The following is an 18,179-nucleotide window of genomic DNA, read 5'->3' as shown; positions in this document are numbered from 1 at the left end:
AACAAGTGAAAAGATAACCTTTGCAGGTGATACTCATTTTAAAGTATTTTCAACCTGATACTACAGTCCTTACTTGGGTACAAGTACCTACTAAGGTCAGACAAACAACTTTTGGTAATTTTTTTGTAAGAATTAAAGCTTGTATAATACAGGCACATCTACAAATGCTGTTTCTTTTACACCCAACAGAATGTATTTGTACAACTTTCCTTGGCTTTTAGAAATGATAGCTACACCTTGGAATCTAGAATTAATCAGGCAGAGAGAGAGAGGAATCTTACTGAGGAGGACACTGAGAAGGAACTGGAAAACTTTAAAGCAGCTATTACGGTAAGAAGAAAAAATAAATTTTCCTCTCTCTCTTTCTCAAGGAATAGAAGCACAACATATTTATAAGGTAATCAGCCTTAATGTTGGCATAAAGAATGAGCAGAGATAAGACATACAGTGCTAGACCTGTGTAATTTGCTTGCATTTAGTGTAAAAATGCCCTAGGAGAAACTGTGGTAAACTGTACTGTTTTACATGTTGTGTGTCTACAGAGTGTCCAAAAGTAGCCTTTTGAACAGTTAGCTTCCTACTTAATGCTAAGGTGCTATAATCAGAGATGACCCGAGCAGGGTGCGAGGCCCAGGGCAAATTAGCCTTTGTGGGGCCCCGCCCCCAGACACAAGGAAGCCAGCAGCGGATTCGGTGACAGAGAGGGGGGTGCCAGGTGTCCGGATGTGAAGCCAGTAGCAGCACCAAGTTGCCGCGACGCTCTGCCCAGCTCCATGGGGCCCCACAAAGCGCAGGACCTGGGGTAGTTGCCCTGATTTACCACCACCTAGGGACAGCCCTGGCTATAATAGCAGGCTATTGCATGTAGCTACCCTGGAACAGCAGCTCATCTGTCTCACTATATCAGTGTACAAAAACAATGCAAGTGACACAGAAGTGAACGTGTCATGTATGGGCCCTCAGTGATAAGACCTCACTGACATCAGTTACACTCACTAATACTAGGTGTGAATTTTATTCAGAAACATTGGTTTTGCTCCCTTTCACCATAATTTCACCATAACAATATTACCGGTCAAAATCAGAGAAGGATGCCTGGGCTTTATTACCTGGAGCAAGGTTATGTTCAATTGAAATGCAATCATCTGAAGCTCATCACTGGGGAGTTGGCGAGGGGGAGGGGGAAGTCAGCTATTGTGCCAGTCTGTCAGAAGGTGCAACATATGCACGTATGCTTTTCTATACAAGTGAGTCAGTCTAACGAGAAGAGTTTGCCTTCTCTCCTACCAGGGTGCTGGGATAAGTTTGCAGAGGGGATAGGGAGATGGTAAAGGAAGCTGAGTTGTGTTTGTGATCTGTAGGTTGTGATATAGATCAGAGGATGTCTGGTTTTCCCTTGCTTCTGGGCTTGTAGGTCAACACATGGGGGCAGGAAAGAATATTTTCCCCTCCTGTTGCTACAGGTGTCAAGGTTTTCTTTTGTCTTCCTTAGAAGCATTGGGTATTGGCTGCAGCCAAGCCTGGGAAGTTTGACAGGGGTGTGCCAGTGCCCCTTCTTAAAAAACCCACAGGTTCCTGGCTACAGGGTCTTGCTCTTTCAATCAATCAATCAAAAGAAAATAACCCACAATTGGCATGAACTGTGAGAGTTTTTGTCGTCTTCTCCATCAGAGGGGCACAGTCCTTTTCTTTGGATCTCTGGAGTGTGTTCAACAACTGTGCCTTGTTGAATCAACTGTACCTGTTCGAGAGAGTTTTTCATAAGTTTTTAAGAATAGCTTATTTAAGATGGCTTAGATAAGGATGATTCTGCCTTGAACAGGGGGTGTACTAGATCACCTCCTTGAGGTCCCTTCCAACTTACTCTTCACCACCAGTCTTCAGAACAGTAAATTTGTTGAGAAAGGGTTGGACTTTCTTGTCACTCAGTAATGAACCTAACTAGACGATTTAGATAAGATGTTGAAAGAAGTTCAAGGTCTTGTCGCAGGGCACAAAGGTGCCCTGCTCCTAGAGGGGCGGAGGCTGCCTGGGAAGAGGCCCAGAGAGACGGACAGAAGCCCAGGTGCAGGTTGCCAGGGCAACAAGCCAGAGGGTAAATTAGCCTGCACCTGCACATGGTCAGCTGACTGGAAGGGCCAGGGTCTGGCTCATATATAAACCCCAGGCCCAGGCCCAGAGAGGGCAGTTCCCTGCCAGCAGCCAAGGGGGAAGGAGCTCTCCCAGAGCAAGCAAAGGGGAGAGCCCTGTCCGCAGGAGCAGCTTCCAGTCCTGTTAGGAGATGGAGCATTCCCCAGTAGGGTTTGTCTGAGGCTATAGCTGAGTGGCTTGAATTTGTTACAGCCAGAGGCTTGTGTGTTGTTTATTGTTGTATAAAACGGTGGCTTGGGTGAGGCTATTAGGGGAAGGAGGAGGCCTCATAGGGGACCCACTGCAGCATGGGGACCCAAGCGCCAGAGAAGGTGCAGCATTTGGGGTGCACTGACCCCAGGGCCAGAGAGGGCGCAGCACTTTGCAGGGCGTGGAGCAAGACAGGGCGGCAGAGAGCCCAAGCACCAGTGCGGCGCCAAGTGAGACAGGGCCATGGAGAGCCCAGGGAGAACAAGGGGGCCAAATTATAACAAGGCCCACACTGAACAATGTCAGTTCCATCTGCAAGGCTTGGGGTGTGGTAAAGGGGTGGTTGGAGCCCATAAGGCTAGGGTGCCCCAAAACACCCACTGCAGAATGGGACCCACAAGGGGTCCAGGAGCCCACAGGGTCAGAGAGTACAGTAAACTGTGTCCAAGAGGATGTAAAGGCAGCCGCCCTACTATATATATTTTCCATCAAAGATGTGGCGGGCGAGAATTGAGGGTGCCCATTGGGCCAACTTGGCACACTAAGGGGCCTTGGGAGATCACGGCCATCCTGCAGGACCCCATCCCATGACACTTCTCTCCTTCAGAGTCTTGAAGCTTATGGCTTAAAGTAAAAGCCCTATTCAGTTGTGTTAGAAAGAGTCACAGAAAGGAAAATGTTAAGCTTTCAAAGGAGAGGTACAAGTGGTCACTTGGTAAAAATAAAAGATCAGCCAGGGAAACAACTTCTTTGTTTCTCACCTAACTTTCATGATGGCTGTTCTCTCTGCCTTTCATTGAAACTTTTGTCAGCAATCAACAGCCACCTTTCTTGTGCAGCTCTTACAACTTTCTTGGGATTATGTAATAGAAATGCTAAATAGTTTTGAAACGTTTTAGTTTACAATATACTGCTCTTTTTGTGCTACAAGAGACCCAGGAGCTATAATGCTGGTTATAATACCAGCTATATTACATCAATGGTTATGTTAGAATAAGATGCTGATAGGGCCTTGATAGATTATTAAAAGGTCATAGGACAAGATTCATTCATTTTGCTTTTCAAGCATGGCAAACTTACGAAATTGAAGGATAGTTAAGCAAGGACGCTGTTTACATTTTTTTCATTGGAATATCAAAACTGAATTTAAAGATTATGTGTACTTAAAACACTGGGGACACTTGCTATTCCTTCCCTATTCTTGGCTGTTTAGAGAGCTGTAAGGAAAGATGATCTCTTAGATTTCATTTCTTTATTTATAATAATCTTTTGTATACATTCACATTTTTAGCTGGTAGTAGAGCATGTTAAAATGCAATCTATTAGTCAGCTGTATTAACACATATTTTGGTTTAAAGTCACTTATTAGAGAGAGAAACTAAGAACAGTGTTACCATAGAAGAAAGGCAGATAACTTTTCCATCCTCACCCCACATCATGGGGCACAATTTGGCTCATAAATCAGTAACATAATATGCAACCTGAGGCAGTGCACAAGTTGTAATTTTAAGATATTAACATTTTACCATGAGCACATCACACAAGGAAGCAAATTAAAAAGTGACTAACCTATCTGAGAGTTCCTGCATTGCACAAGGGCCATATGAGGGCCTACCCTGTGCCTGTTGAACTGGTAGGAAGTTACCAATTCATTTCTGTATGAACAGATCCATAGTGTCTGCCTTCATCATAATATGGCTAACCCTGATGATTTCCATGTGCCTTGTGATAGTTGAAACCCCAGCTGCCAGAGACAGCTGGAAGTATAAGAGTCACTTTAGAAAATTGCAAAATTTTATGCCTAGATCAGGGGGCCCACAGGGCTCCCTAGAGGTCTAGAAATGTGTCCATTGTGAAAGTGGTGATACTAAATCTCCAGATCTGTAGAAAGCCCCAGGCCTTGATTGAACACTGGATCAGGTACCCAATCCCAGCATGCAGGGTCAGGTGAGGGTGTTGCCAAGCCCCAGGGCCCAATCCCAGTGTGTAGGGGACAGGCGGGGGTGGTGACTGGCCCCTGCGACCCAACCCCAGTGCACAGGGATGGGAGGGGGTGGTGCTGGGACCCCAGGACCCCATGTTGGCAGAAGGGCTGGTGTTGGGCCCCCAAAGCCCAATCACAACACATGGGGAGTGGGAGGCAGCAGTGTTGAGCCTCATGGACCCAGTCCCAGGGCATGGGGGTGGGAGGGGGAAGCACTGGGCCCCAGGGCCCAATTCCAAAGCAAACAGGATGAGGAGGGGGTGGTACCAGGTGCCAGGGCCCAGTTCAGCCAGCAGATAGGCCTTGTGATACTCATCTGGTTTGTGGGGCCAAAAACTTGAGCACCACTGGTCTAGATCATTCCAGAGATAATTTTGAAAATTTGACTTAAATGTAACCTAGTATCTTAAAGGCCAGACTGCAACTTAAAAAGTCAGGAGGTTTTTTTTGGTTTTTTTTTTTAAATCTCCTGATTCAGTCTCCAGATTCTTATAGGCCTGACTCATCATAGTTAAATGGTTGGTCCTCTACTTACAATTTTTCGAGTTACAATTTTTCGCACTTAATACGTTTATAAATTGGCACTGTTTCAACTTTGACGTCAGTTTTGACCTTACAACATTTGATCCAATGCAATGCCACACCAACGAACAAGTTCACTGCGTTGCTCATCTCCCTGGAGAACTTCTGTCCAAACTTCCTTGGACACTTTCTTTAAGAAAGCAAACAAGACTCCAGAAAAACCTGCAGCCAAGACTCCTGAGAAGACTCCAGCCAAGAGCCCTTCAAAAAGTTCAACCAAGAGCCCTTCAAAAAGTCCAGCAAAGTCGCCTCAAAGAAGTCCTTCCAAATCAATATGATTGCTATTTACAATATAAATACATTAATGTAGCTATATTACTCATCTATAATTGATTGAGTACAAAATTCTGGAGTATTTTTGGTGAAAACAAGGTATCGGGCCTTGGTTCAAGCAATCCCCTATTCATAACATTGTTTCATATGAGAAAATTTGTTCAGAGTTATGATGTTTTGACTTAAGATGCAGTTTTCAGGAACCACTTGTGTCGTAAGTCCGAGGACTGCCTGTACTGTAAATAGTTCACTAGAAGGAATAGTTTACGTGGTTTTTTTCAACTTTAAGTAAACAAATGATAAACTATAAATAAAATCTGAATCGCAGGGGCTTGTTTATTTCTCATTCAAAGTGTCTTCTATTGGCCTGCAGTCTTGTAGTGTTTGAACATGCTAGCAACATAGTACATAGGAATTGTTGTTGTTGTTTAGATTTATAATCTGCTCTATCTAGAGAGGTTGGTATCTAACATCACGAAGTCTGGGTCAAGATTTCAGCAGCCCTGCAGCATGAGGGTATAGGGTCATTCTCATGTAAACAATGTTTAAAAAGAATTAAAGATTATCATAAATAACTGTACTAATAAAGAAAACAGCCTTTCACAAAGGGCCCAGTTCCAGAAAACACATAAAGAGTACTTGACGTAAAGTGTGTGAATAAACACGTAGAAGTCATGTGCATTACCTGATTTTTCTCATGTGGAGTCAAGCTTACCAAAGTGAGTTCAGTTCAGTCATAATTAACGCATAAATACCAGTATTTCTGATCCAACTCCAAACCTATCTGTGGAATAGTGTTTTGATATATTTTTTTTTTAGGCCATACTAATGTCGTACTAATTATTATTGCTTTTTCCTTCTGAGTTAAAGCAAAGTTAACAGTGATAGGGGTGTGTTTTTTAAGTAAATTAAATTATAAGTGAAAAGTTTATTGATGCCTGCCTACTAGACCAGAAAGATCAAGTGCTCTGTATATTTTGGAAAGAGTAGGTGAATACTAATTGCAATATGGATAATATTTTCTTTAAAGTTGTTCATAGGCCTTAAATAAATGAGACTTATAGATTTCAGTGGAAACAGTATTGCAAATGTGTATGTTCTATGCATTTGCCCCTAAAAATTTCAAGTCACATGTTGATGTACATCCTATCATTTCAGTCTTCAGCTGCCTTATGGTATCACCATGAGCACAGAGAAGCTTACCAGAAGCTGTTGGAGGATATTGCTGTACTGCATCGTTTAGCTGCTCGACTATCTAGCCGTGCCGAAATGGTTGGAGCTGTTCGTCAGGTAAGAATATTTTAAAATGTCTCCTAGATTCTCTGGCTTCTATTATTTAGCAATGACATTTCTTAGATATTCAGAAAAGTCACTAAGTTCCTGGCACGGGTTTGTGTGTAACCATATTATGAACCTCATCATGCTTTGGATTTACTTCCACTTGCTGCAGTTTATATTACTCCTGTGAATTCTGACAGATTTAAAGCAGTTAACATCAAATAACATGCAGTTGCCTTCACAATGGCACATTCAAGTAATAAAATGCATGCAGATTTGAAAGCTACAAACATTTGTATAATATGAAATTCATACCTATTTATATATAGATAGATAATTTAATACAATTATTGTTTCACAGTATTTGCTTGGAAAACCAGATTAACCACAGAACCAGTCAAATGTTTAAAATGCGCATGCATGATACATGCTCCAAATAGGAACTGCAGTAATAGTTTCTGTAAGCATAAATATGATAGGATAAGACAAAGCATTGCATAGGATAAGACATATGCATGGCCATTGTTAGAAAACATGTACATGCATATGCCACATATAAAATTGCTAGTGATGAAAGGTACCAAGATTCCTTTTTTGCACATCTATTCCAGACTTGGCCCCGGTAAAGCTTGGCAGATAGAGATGACAATTATTTAATTACCATAGGAGTCCCTTGTTTGTTTGTTTTTTCTCTCCCACTTTAGGAGAAACGCATGTCGAAGGCCACAGAAGTTATGATGCAGTATGTGGAGAATTTGAAGAGAACATATGAAAAGGATCACGCTGAATTAATGGAGTATAAAAAACTTGCCAATCAGAATTCTAGTAGAAGTTACAGCTCATCAGGTAATAAGAGCACTTTAAAGTCCAAGGATTAATCTTGCCATTAATCACAGGTGTGGTAGTCTTGTTCATCTTGCAAATCAGGTACCTTAAATCAGCTCAGGTACATAAGTTACATATCAACAGAGGCTTGCATACATTTATTTGTTGGAAGTTTCAGGCCTGATTAATTACTCTATTTTAAGAGCATTTCTTTTTTTATTTATCATATATAGTGAACAAGACCTATTTTATCTGCCTGCAGTGGTTCTCAAAATGATTGTTCACATGTAATCCATTTCTGGTACATGTGCACACAGGGATTATTACTGCTTTTGACTTGAGCGGTAAGCCAGAATTTGGGGTGCTGAAGATTATTCCAGTTAGGAGGAGAAATTGGTAATGTGACCAGGGTCCTGGCATGCTATTCTGCTTGCACATTCATGTAAATAAGATCCTGACATATGGAGAACAAGAGGAATCAAAGGAAAACTTTCCTGCTCACAGTTTCTCTCTTTAGGCTTCTCTTAGGACATAGGTGCTGAGTACATGGGGGCCCAAGGGCCCTGGCCCTGTTTGGGAAGCCTGTCCCTAATGGGGTGGGACTGTCCCAAAATGGGAACATCGAGTCTCAGGCTGCCTGACTCCGAGATTGGCAGTATCGTGCAGGGATCCAGGTTTTCCGTTCACCGCGGAAAAAACACAGGAATTTCCCTTTGCAGGCTGGCAGAGTTCCAGCCTGTAATGGACTTCACAGAGCAGAATGCAGGGGGTGCCATGCACGTGTATGCGTCAGCACACATGCACATCACCGGGAATACAGCCCCAGGCAACAGTGGAGAGCAGCTCCCCCAGCTGCCTGCAGATAAGTCTGGGGGAGGGGGAGCAGACTCAGGCCCCTACAGTGAGGGAAGGACTGGGGCTGGGGCTGGGCCTGGGGATGCTGCCCAACCACTGCAATGCATGGGAGCTGGGGCAGGGAGCAAGAAAGAGCCATGGGCAGCTTGTCGAGGAGTGGGGCGGTGGGAAGAGCTCTGTGCTGGCCACACCACCTTGGTGAGGTGCCCCCTTCTCACTCAGCAACAGGGGGAGTGGCAGCATGGAGTTGTGCCCCCCACTGACCAGCTAGCAGCCCACCCAGGCAGCCCCAAGAGGCACTACCTTCATATGGAGGGAAGGACCAGGACCCCCCAGAGCTCAGGGGCCACTCAGCCTGCTGGCAGCTCTCCCCCCAGCCACAGGAGAGGCAGGCAGGCTACATCAAAAAACAAGAAAAAAGAAAGAAAAAAGAATTGGGCTCCTCACCACTTCTGTCTTCAGCAGGCACCTGGGGGGCAAGCTGACAGCTGTAACGTATCATTGCAAACTAAACTACATCCAGATGTAGTTTAGTTTGCAACAATGCAATTGTCATTTAAAAGCCCCAAAACTCTTGAATGTGTACAGTGTGACACCACTAAGCCACACAAAGTGACATTTTAATGGTATGTACATGTTAATGGCATCATGTGTACAAGTGCCCAAGGTGGCAACCACTTTTCAGTTCCTTCTTACACTTGTGAGTGCAAGAAAGAATACTTGTAGTACTGCAGTTTCTGTGAACAGCATTTCTGTGTATTGTGACTGACTTATTCTTTTAACTTAATTTAGGTTTTCCTTTATTTAACCTGTTGACCAAAAATTTTGCAATATAGGAGAGGTTTCTAAGTCTGGAACATACTCTAGCACTGGACCCCTTTGGATATGCCGCAAGACCTCTCCCTCCTGCAAGGCAGCTTTTCTTATCATTGACAGATGCTAAATTCCTCTTCTGCCTTGATGAAGTGCATCTTCCATCCCAAACTCTATTAGCTGCTGTTCGGTGCAAAAAGGACTAAAAAAAATAGATTCCTTCCTAGCACTCTCTCTCTTACAAAAGCCCCTCAGCTTTTAAATAGCGTGAAGCAACATTGCTTCTACAGGGAAAACACTATCAATATAGACTGTGCTCCTAACCCCTGCAGGAAGCCAACAATCTACCCTGAGCCTAACTGGCATTCAGAAAGTTCTGCTCTTTACTGCAGAGTCAATCAGATGATCCTTATGTTCCTATGCTCAACCTACAAAAGAGAAAATATTGAGGAGCAGCACTTTATACGGGTTTATGAAGTTTAGAGCCCAAACAGTGATGACAACTTCCCTTTAGGCTTTTTTAGTCTCAGAGATTTGTAAAGCACCTACCTGGGGTTTGGTTTAACAAAGCTATCCCTTAAAAGAAAACTCTAGCTCCAACGGTGACTTCAGCAGAGCAATCTTGCAGTCATTGTTTCTGTAGACTCCTATCACTGACATCCAAGTTACAAGTTAATGCTTCTGAGTCACCAAAACCAAAAATCATGTGGATGATTGCTCAAAGAGAAAACATTTACCCTACAGACTGTAAACCTTTGAAATTTATTATCCACATATCTTCCGTGGCCTGCCCTTCTTACCCACCTCCAGAGAGTCCTTCTCAATAGTTTCTCTTTTGACAAAAGAAGTAGGTACAGACTTCATCCATATTGTCCTTGACTGTGGAGTACAGAACATTTAGGGATTAAGTGAAGCTCCATGGACACTGGTATCAAAAAAATTTGTGCACACTATCCTTAGAGATGTGATGACAAAGAATATATTCCAGGGTATAGAATTTTATAGTAATAAAAATATTGGCACCATTTGGTTTTTAAGTTGTTTATGTATCTTGTTGGCTGTTTATATTTTTAATATTTTCTAAGAAAAACTGGCATGTAAGACAAGACAGGAAGCTCAGTTCTGATTTCAGTGGTAACTGAAATCAAATGGAAAAAAAAAGTTCTCATGGAACTGCGACTGGAGTCCAAACCAGCATTTTATAGTACAGGACTTCTACAAATAGAACAGTCTTTGTTCTTATTTCAGTGCTGTTTATATGCATAGTTTAACTTTTTCTCTATTTGCTATTCTTCATTGCAGAAGATGGAGTACCTCGTTCATCTAGATCAATGTCTCTTACTGTTGGAAAGGTATTTTTTACTGTATTAACGAAAATTTGTGAAATATAAGGAGGTGTCACATCTAAAGTTCAGTGTCTAAGCCAGTGATTCTCAGTAATGGTGCTGCAACACACTGGAGTGCTTTCAGATCTTTTCAAGGGTACTGTGTGGAAACATAATTCACATGATAAATCCAAAGATCTCAAATAGGAATCCATGGTAGCAAAAACATTCTGACCTATTGTGGTCTTTCTGAATTGGTTGCAACAGAACAATTGCTCTATTATTTTTCAGCAGTCAAAAAATGAGCATAAACTAAGAGCTGGCATTTTTAGGGGTGCCTTGAGTTGAACAAAGGGTGCTTTGAGTCTAAAAAGGTTGAGAACCACTGATCTAAGCACATGTAGTTCTATTGCCAATATTATTCATATTACAGTCCTGATCTGCAGCAGTTTGTGATGCCCAATCTAAACATCAGGGAATTTTGAATAACATATTTACTCGACTCTGAGATGAGCTGTCCCCATCCCCATCTTGGATCCGCATTTGGGTGGAAAGGGGGGAGCAGGCAGCAGCTGAATCTATGATTCTGGCGTTGAGTCTGGGTTGGGGCCAGAATCAGACGTACAGCAGCCTCCTGTCTCCACCTGCACTAGCCTTCTGCAGCCTCTGCCCCAACTCTGCCCTCTTCCCCACCCCCTTTACTGTCAGGCACAGCTCAGCTCCATCTTGGGTTTGATTTCCTCCTGGGCATGGAGCACATGGAAAATCTGCTCCAAGCCTGACCAATCAGCAGCACAGGCACTGCTGTATTGCCTGCCTCACCAGTCAGCAGTGCCAGCACTGCTGCATGGCTGGCAGGGGCTGCTCTTCTACATGCTATGTTCTGGGAAGGTAATAGAGCCCAAGCAGTGTCTAATAGTAAGTGGAGGTGGGGAGGGGGAGACAGACACTGAGGAGTGGGAATGAAGAAAGTGTGGGGACCTGGGGGTGGAGGGTGCAGATGGCAAGGCAGGCAGGAAAGCTGCAGTGGAAGAAGTAAGGGAGAAGAAGGCACAGAGACTGCCTGATGCTCCCCAGCCACCCAACCCACCCAATCACTATTTTCCCTGCTATAGCAGTGGGTGTGAAGAGGCAAGAAAAGTCCCTTTTAAACCCCCAGCTGCTGAGGGAACTGACTCACAAGCCCCACCAGAGACAGCAACTGCAAAAGACCAGAAGCCAGTACAGAAGCCCTGTTTTATTAGCAACTGTTTGGTCCAGATTGAACCAACTGATTCTCCAGAAGCAAGAGATTTTGAGAAATAGAAACAAGCTTAGCAGTGCATTCATTTGTTAGTCTATTCCTGTTTTTTGTCTTGATTGAGCTGAAAGCCTTCCAGTTCCGTTCATTATTACTAATGAATTTTATGAAACAGTGAATTTTTAGAAATAAAAAATTTCCCATGGAAAAATTAAGCACTGGATTTTTCTGCCCCACATCTCTGGCTGCCGCGCAGAGATTGGCAGTGCAGGAATCAGGGTTTTTTCTTTTCCTTACTTTTGCTTTCACTTTCAGTGGGGCAGCCTATCAGGCTGAGTTCCCATCATCAGGAGAAGGAAAAGGGAGAAGTCAGTGTCAGGCTGGGGCCAGGGGGACACTGGACCAACACCGGGCTCCCTTGCTCCAGAAACAGATAGTTAAAGAAGGGCCAGGAAAAGGCCCATTCCCCAGTGGGAACAGGACTGTTGTGGAGATGCTGAGTGAACTGGCACCGAAGCACTGGGGATCAAGACAGTCACCCATACTCAGATGTGTAAGGGATCAGGATTTCTCCTATGTTCTTTTATAGTTTTCCTTTGGCCGATAGGGATGGGCTTTAAAGAACAGTCCTCAGCTCTCAGGAGTAATGGACACCATAACAGGGTCACCACCAGCGGTCATAATGGCCCCATGGCCAAGAGACTTACCTGAGGTCTAGGTCTTTGCTTTGTGGTGTTCTTCCTTTTTTGTCGTCCGTTTGCCAATGTCAGGGACTCAAACCCCAGCTTCCCAGGTCCGTTGTCTGACCGCAAGAGACAGGCAACACCAGCAAGGTCTTATCTCAAAGCTCTTTATTGAAGCATGCACGCAACAACAAAGAGCACCCCGTCTCCTCCAAGAACCAGCCCCCCCTTGATAAGAAGTAAGCAAGTTTATATAGACAGTTTTGCGTCACAAATTCTACACTTAATTGACTCAACCTCTATGGTTAGTTAAAAACTTTTAGTGCGCATGACACGATACAGTAGGTGGGAATTTCCCACTGTAAGAGAAAGCAAGATATCAGGTTAGTGTGAGAAAACTTCTAATTAGTTCAAACTGGCTTTTGGCTACATACTGGTTTTGATATGTTAAATCAGGGAGGAGGATTGCATCCCTGATTGTTTCAGCTGTGTCTTTGAAGCACTGAGTCTGCTTTGTAGATTTATCTATGGTCTTGTTAATTTCTACAGCTACACAATAATAGGCTTTGAGCAGTTCTTACACATAAGCATCTTCCTTATCATCAAACATGCAACTTTCTTTTCAGCACTGTTACTTATGCTAGTGAGTTCAAGGTAGGTTCAGTTTGTACCATCCCTGTTTATCAACTCACATTCCAAATGTCATCCTGCATACGGAGAGTTCATGATTGTCCTGTTTATGGCCTCTCAGCAGTATTTTTCTTTGTTGGCTTTTGGGCCTGCTCTCAAACATCATATATATCAATCCCCCCTTTGTCCCTAGAGGACCCCAAGAGGGGACTCTTGGGACACATATCTATTCATGTATCTAAGGTTCATGACATGATAGGGCCTTTTAACCTTGGGGCTTTTTTTACATAGTAAAGCACCCACATAGCATCCACACCTTACGATTACATAAAGTAATAAAAGCCCACTAATAACAACAACAGCACTTTTAAGTAAATTATGTAGCCACCCACCTATATCAGGCAACCAGCTGAATAAATCACTCCCCCAAAAGCTCCAGCTCGGTCGCTTTCCTCCATGATCCTTTGCAATCTCTTTGAGGTGCTGTGCTCTTTCCCAGGTGGCATTATAAACATCAGGGATATCAGGACAACATCAGGACAACATTCTTGTCCTATTAAGGCACATGTTCCTCCTTGTGAGGCCAGCAAGATGTCTAGGGCCATTCTATTTTGAAGAACCATTTGCCTTATCTGCTTTTGCTCAGTAGCCAGATCTATGAGGGCCTCAGCAGTGGTATTAGCCATCAGTTCTAACACTCCCTGTAGTCTCATCACACCCTCTCCTATGCGGTAAGTGGCCCCTCCGCAAACAAAAAAGAAAGCGGCACAAGTTCCGGTCCAATCATTAACCGCTTTCCAAGTAAGGGGTCGAGACCAGTCAACAGTATCTTTGGCATCTCGCACGTTACGCAACCGTCTAGAGGGAAGGTGGTCTCGATACAATACAGGAGGCTCTAACCAGGCTAAGTAGCAGGATCCACTCCACGAAACAGGCAAACTTAAGTATGCCTTCTCTCCACACACCCAATATACTCCAGACAAGGGAGGCTTAGTAGACAAATTTGCACGGTGGAATATTATTGTCCTGTTAGTCTCTGTGTACCAACCGGTCCAGGCAGGGAGTTTTTTAAAGCTAAGAAAGATGGAATTATCAGAGCAGAGGCAGACTGTGTGCTGCCCTTCTGAACTATTAGCTGTAGCGGAATGGATCTTTGTGCAGTTTATAGCCCATGTCTTTACATTTCCTGGATCGTTACTATCATGTAAATACCAAACTTTCCCATCATTAGGACAATGGTTCTTACCAGGATGATTATACCAGTATGACTTAGCCCTTTTTTGACCATCTTCCAAAGATATGCCTGGTCCCCTCGTGCTCCCAAAATGGGTTCCATTAAAGTAGGCTTTACACTCACTGATCCCCAATGACACTTTTCCTAACCCCAAAAAGCACCATTCACCAGGTCTTTTCCACACCGTGAAGTACCTGCTAACCTGGATTCCAGCATCAACCCAGGTTATATTATGGTTACCTGTGGGATCCTTCCAAGATGGGGTCCAGATCATGTTCATAGGGCTAAGGGGAATGGGAATCATGGGAAGACCGCTCTGGCTATCTACTGGCATTAAGGAACACACCCAACATGAGATGTTGTTTAGAGCTGGTATACGGGCTTTCATCTCATGAGCAAAGCGAATAAAGGCATTATATTCGTATCCCCTAATTATTCCAACCACCAAAAAAGTAAAGCAATAAACAATACACAGATGAGTCCACCGACTCCCCAGGCGACTTTCTGTGGCCATCCCTTGGGGAATGGGCACCAGTCTAGGTTTTCTTGAGTTTGAGCTTCAGGCCACCCAAAGGGGTAGCAGTCCATTTGTCTTGGATACGGAGGTCGTCTGCTTCTGATTCACCCAGTTCGCGGTGGGGTGAACATGCATAGCTCCCTTGAAGTCCGACACTGTCTGCTTCTGGGGAACCCTTTACCAGGTCAGGTTCCCTAGCGAGGCTCCTTTTGACTCTGGTATAATGAATCCAAGTGGGAAGTTCTTTGACTCGAATAGCAGTGGGGCTTACCAGGATGGTCTCGAACGGTCCTAGCCACTGAGGTTGAAGTGGGGTCTTTCGGTAAGTTTTGATCCACACCAGGTCACCTGGCAAAATACAATGAACAGCTTCCCACAATTGTAAAGATTGAGACTGCGCTGAGTACTGTTGTAATGTTGCTAAATGCTGTTGCAAGGCTTTTACATAAGCCTCTGTTTCACGAGTCAGATCAGTGTCACTAGGTATTGAAATCAAAAAAGTAAAGGAAGGGGGTACATGTCCAAAAAGTATTTCAAAGGGCGCTAACCTAGTTCTAGAGTTCAGAGTGGTCTGAACAATATACAAAGCCAAAGGAACAACTTGAGTCCATTTCATCTTGAGTTCTTTACACAACTTAGTCAGGGTGGCTTTTAGAGTTCCGTTCATACGCTCCACCTGGCCTGAGCTCTGAGGGTGCCGGGGGGTATGAAAAACCCATTTTGTCCCAACTGCCTCAATAAGTTCTTTACAAATTTTTGCTGTAAAATTTTTGCGTTCCTTGGTCAGAATCAATTTTCTCAGGAGGGCCAAATCTTGGCATAATTTCATTAAGAAGCACTTTGCAAACTGCTTTAGCATTGGCTTGGGTAGTGGGGAAGGCTTCCACCTATCCCAAAAGTTGATCTACAATTACCAACAAATGTTTTTTCCCTTCTCAGGAGGGTAACTCAGTGAAATCAATTTGAATGTGCTGCATGGGCCTGTGAGCCCATCTGCGCCCACCAGGTGGCGCCTGTTGGCATGTTCCTTTAGGATTACATTGCTGACACAGAATACAACTTTCTACCACTCTCCTGGCCATTTCACTTAATCCAGGAGACACAAACTGCCTAAGAATGACTTGAACCATTTTATTCGCTCCCAGATGGGTATTATTGTGAACCTTTTGTAGAACCTCATGCTGCTTGCTTTTAGGTAGAATAGGACGACCATCACATTCCCAGATTCCCACTGGATTAGGTTGTGCTCCCCACTTTTCCCATGTTGCCTTTTCAGTATCTGAAGCTTGTAGTTGCCACTGAGCTAGGGGGGAAATTAAATCTAGTTGAGCTCCTTGCAGGGCTGCTGCCTTGGCCGCCCTGTCGGCCAAGCTATTTCCCATTGTGACAGGATCAGTTTGCTTGGTATGAGCTTTACAGTGTATCACTGCAATCTCTTTAGGAGCCTGAATAGCCTGAAGCAGCTCAGCAATTTCTTTTCCGTGGGCAATCTGAGCTCCAGATGAGGTAATGAAACCTCATTCTTTCCAAATTGCACCCGTGGCGTAGCACACTCCAAAAACATATTTTGAATCTGTATAAATATTGACTCTCTTTCCTTTAGCATAGAGGCAGGCTGCAGTCAGGGCTTTCAACTCTGCTGCTTGAGCACTCACTCCGGGTGAGAGCGCCTCCCCTATTAATACAGTCTCACTATTAGTAACTGCGTATCCAGAGTATCTGATGCCTTCACGAACAAAAGCAGAGCCATCCACAAACAACTCCATTTCAGGGTTTTGGAGGGGAACATCAGTAAGGTCAGGGCGAGGAGTGGAAATTAAGTCTAAGAGCTGCAGACAATCATGCATATATCCACTACCTTCCTCCAGGGGCATCAAGGAGGCTGGGTTTAATGTGGCACATTGTTTGAGGGTTATCCCATGTGTCATCAGGAGAGCAATTTCATATTTTGACAATCATTGGTTTGTTAGATGCTTATGCTGTTGTGAATTTAACAAGCTAGCCACAGCATGAGGCATATGCACCATGAGGGGATGTCCTAGAACTATTTCTTGAGCTTTTTCTACAATTACAGCAGCTGCTGCAACGTTTCTTAGACAGCCTGGATGGCCTCGAGCTACGGGGTCTAATTGTCCTGAGAAGTAAGCAACAGGTCGAGGGGAGTTTCCAAACAATTGTGTTAACACTCCAGATGCCACTTCTTTAGATTCATATACATATAAGTCAAAGGGCTTGTTGTAGTTAGGGAGCCCCAGGGCAGGGGCCTGAATAAGGGACTCCTTGAGTGCCTTAAAGACTTTTAACTGCTCGGCATTTGGATGTAAAGGTTCCTCTGCCTCATCTTTAGTTAAATCATGTAAAGGTTTCAATAATTCACCAGCAGCCACTATCCATGAACGACAAAATCCAATCATTCCAATAAAACCTCTCATTCCTCGTTTAGTTATGGGAAAAGGACTATCCAAAATTGCTTTTACTCGCTTAGGGTCTAAGCGGCGAGTTCCAGGTCCTAGAGTGCATCCTAGATACTTCACTTCTTGTCTAGCCCATTGCAATTTATCAGGGTTAACCTTGTGTCCCTTCATTGCCAGCTGATTGAGCAGATAAATGGAATCAGTCTCATTATTCTCCCATGTATTTGATGCTACTAGTATATCGTCCACATAAGTTACTAAGGTAGAGCCATGGGGTAACTGGATATCTTTTAGATCTTTTGCTAAAATCCTAGCAAACACTCCCGGGGCCTCCACATATCCTTGTGGCATTCCAGTCCACGTGAGTTGCCCTGGGGGCAGAATTTTCTGTTTCTCCCCCCTTTGCCCGGCTGCGCCTGGTATTCCCCAGGTGAATGCAAAAAGGTACTGTTTCTCTGGGGCGACCGGTATGGAAAAGAAGGCATTTGCCAGATCCAGGCAGGTAAACCATTTTGCATCTGGCAGCACCATTGCCAATATAGTGCTAGGGTTTGGCACTACAGGATGTTCTGGGATCACATATTGATTAATTAGGTCCTGAACCATTCAATACACCGGTTTACCATCTGGCCCAGGCTGAGGCTTCTTAATCGCCAGGATAGGGGTATTGCAAGGGGAGACACAGGGCACCAGGATTCCCTTTTCTTTCAAATTTTGTATGAGAGGCTCCAGCCCCTGAATGGCTTCAGGTTTCAAAGGATACTGTCTCTGAGCGGACAGAGGTTGATCACTTTTCACTGTCGGGTTTAAAGGGGAAGCTGATTTTACTAGCCCCACTGCATGTTTTCCTCCCCACACTATAGGGTTAACTTTGTTTTGTACCCTCACAGGGAGGTTTTTGTCAGCTTTTTGAACCTCCAATCCTGCCAACAAGTAAGCTTTTTCTAATGGGAACCGTAGGAGAATACCATCCAGATTACAGAAAATTTGAGCGTGCAATTTACACAGCAAGTCTCGGCCAAGCAAGTTCACGGGCCCATTCATAAGTAAAAAAGAATGCTGAATATTTAAAGGGCCCAGGATGGCTGTGCAATTCCTGGTCATAAAACACTGCTCCGTCTTTCCAGTAACTCCCATCATGCATTTTTTAATACTTCCTCTTGGGGCCGCTCCCTCAGGAATGGCT

The 18,179-nt window shown here is 44.0% G+C and overlaps 2 protein-coding genes across 2 annotated transcripts in view; one reads left to right on the top strand and one right to left on the bottom strand.

Moving 5' to 3' along the window:
* The window catches only part of IRAG1 (inositol 1,4,5-triphosphate receptor associated 1), a 254,944-nt gene that overhangs the window by 222,336 nt on the left and 14,429 nt on the right, over positions 1-18,179 (top strand). The window contains exons 26-29 of the mRNA XM_090032697.1: positions 190-330; positions 6,338-6,469; positions 7,162-7,303; positions 10,253-10,302. Coding sequence (XP_089888823.1) covers positions 190-330; positions 6,338-6,469; positions 7,162-7,303; positions 10,253-10,302 — 465 coding nt within the window. The remainder of the gene's footprint in view (positions 1-189; positions 331-6,337; positions 6,470-7,161; positions 7,304-10,252; positions 10,303-18,179) is intronic.
* LOC149871533 (syncytin-1-like) lies at positions 11,749-14,578 on the bottom strand. The gene has a single exon (XM_090032695.1). It carries the CDS (start codon positions 14,574-14,576, stop codon positions 13,221-13,223), a length of 1,356 nt encoding a protein of 451 aa, XP_089888821.1. The 5' UTR covers positions 14,577-14,578; the 3' UTR covers positions 11,749-13,220.

The sequence above is a fragment of the Crocodylus siamensis genome, chromosome 2, assembly GCF_052110815.1.
Source record: "Crocodylus siamensis isolate JL-2025a chromosome 2, ASM5211081v1, whole genome shotgun sequence".
NCBI lineage: Eukaryota > Metazoa > Chordata > Crocodylia > Crocodylidae > Crocodylus > Crocodylus siamensis.
This window is presented reverse-complemented; position numbering and strand designations above follow the sequence as displayed.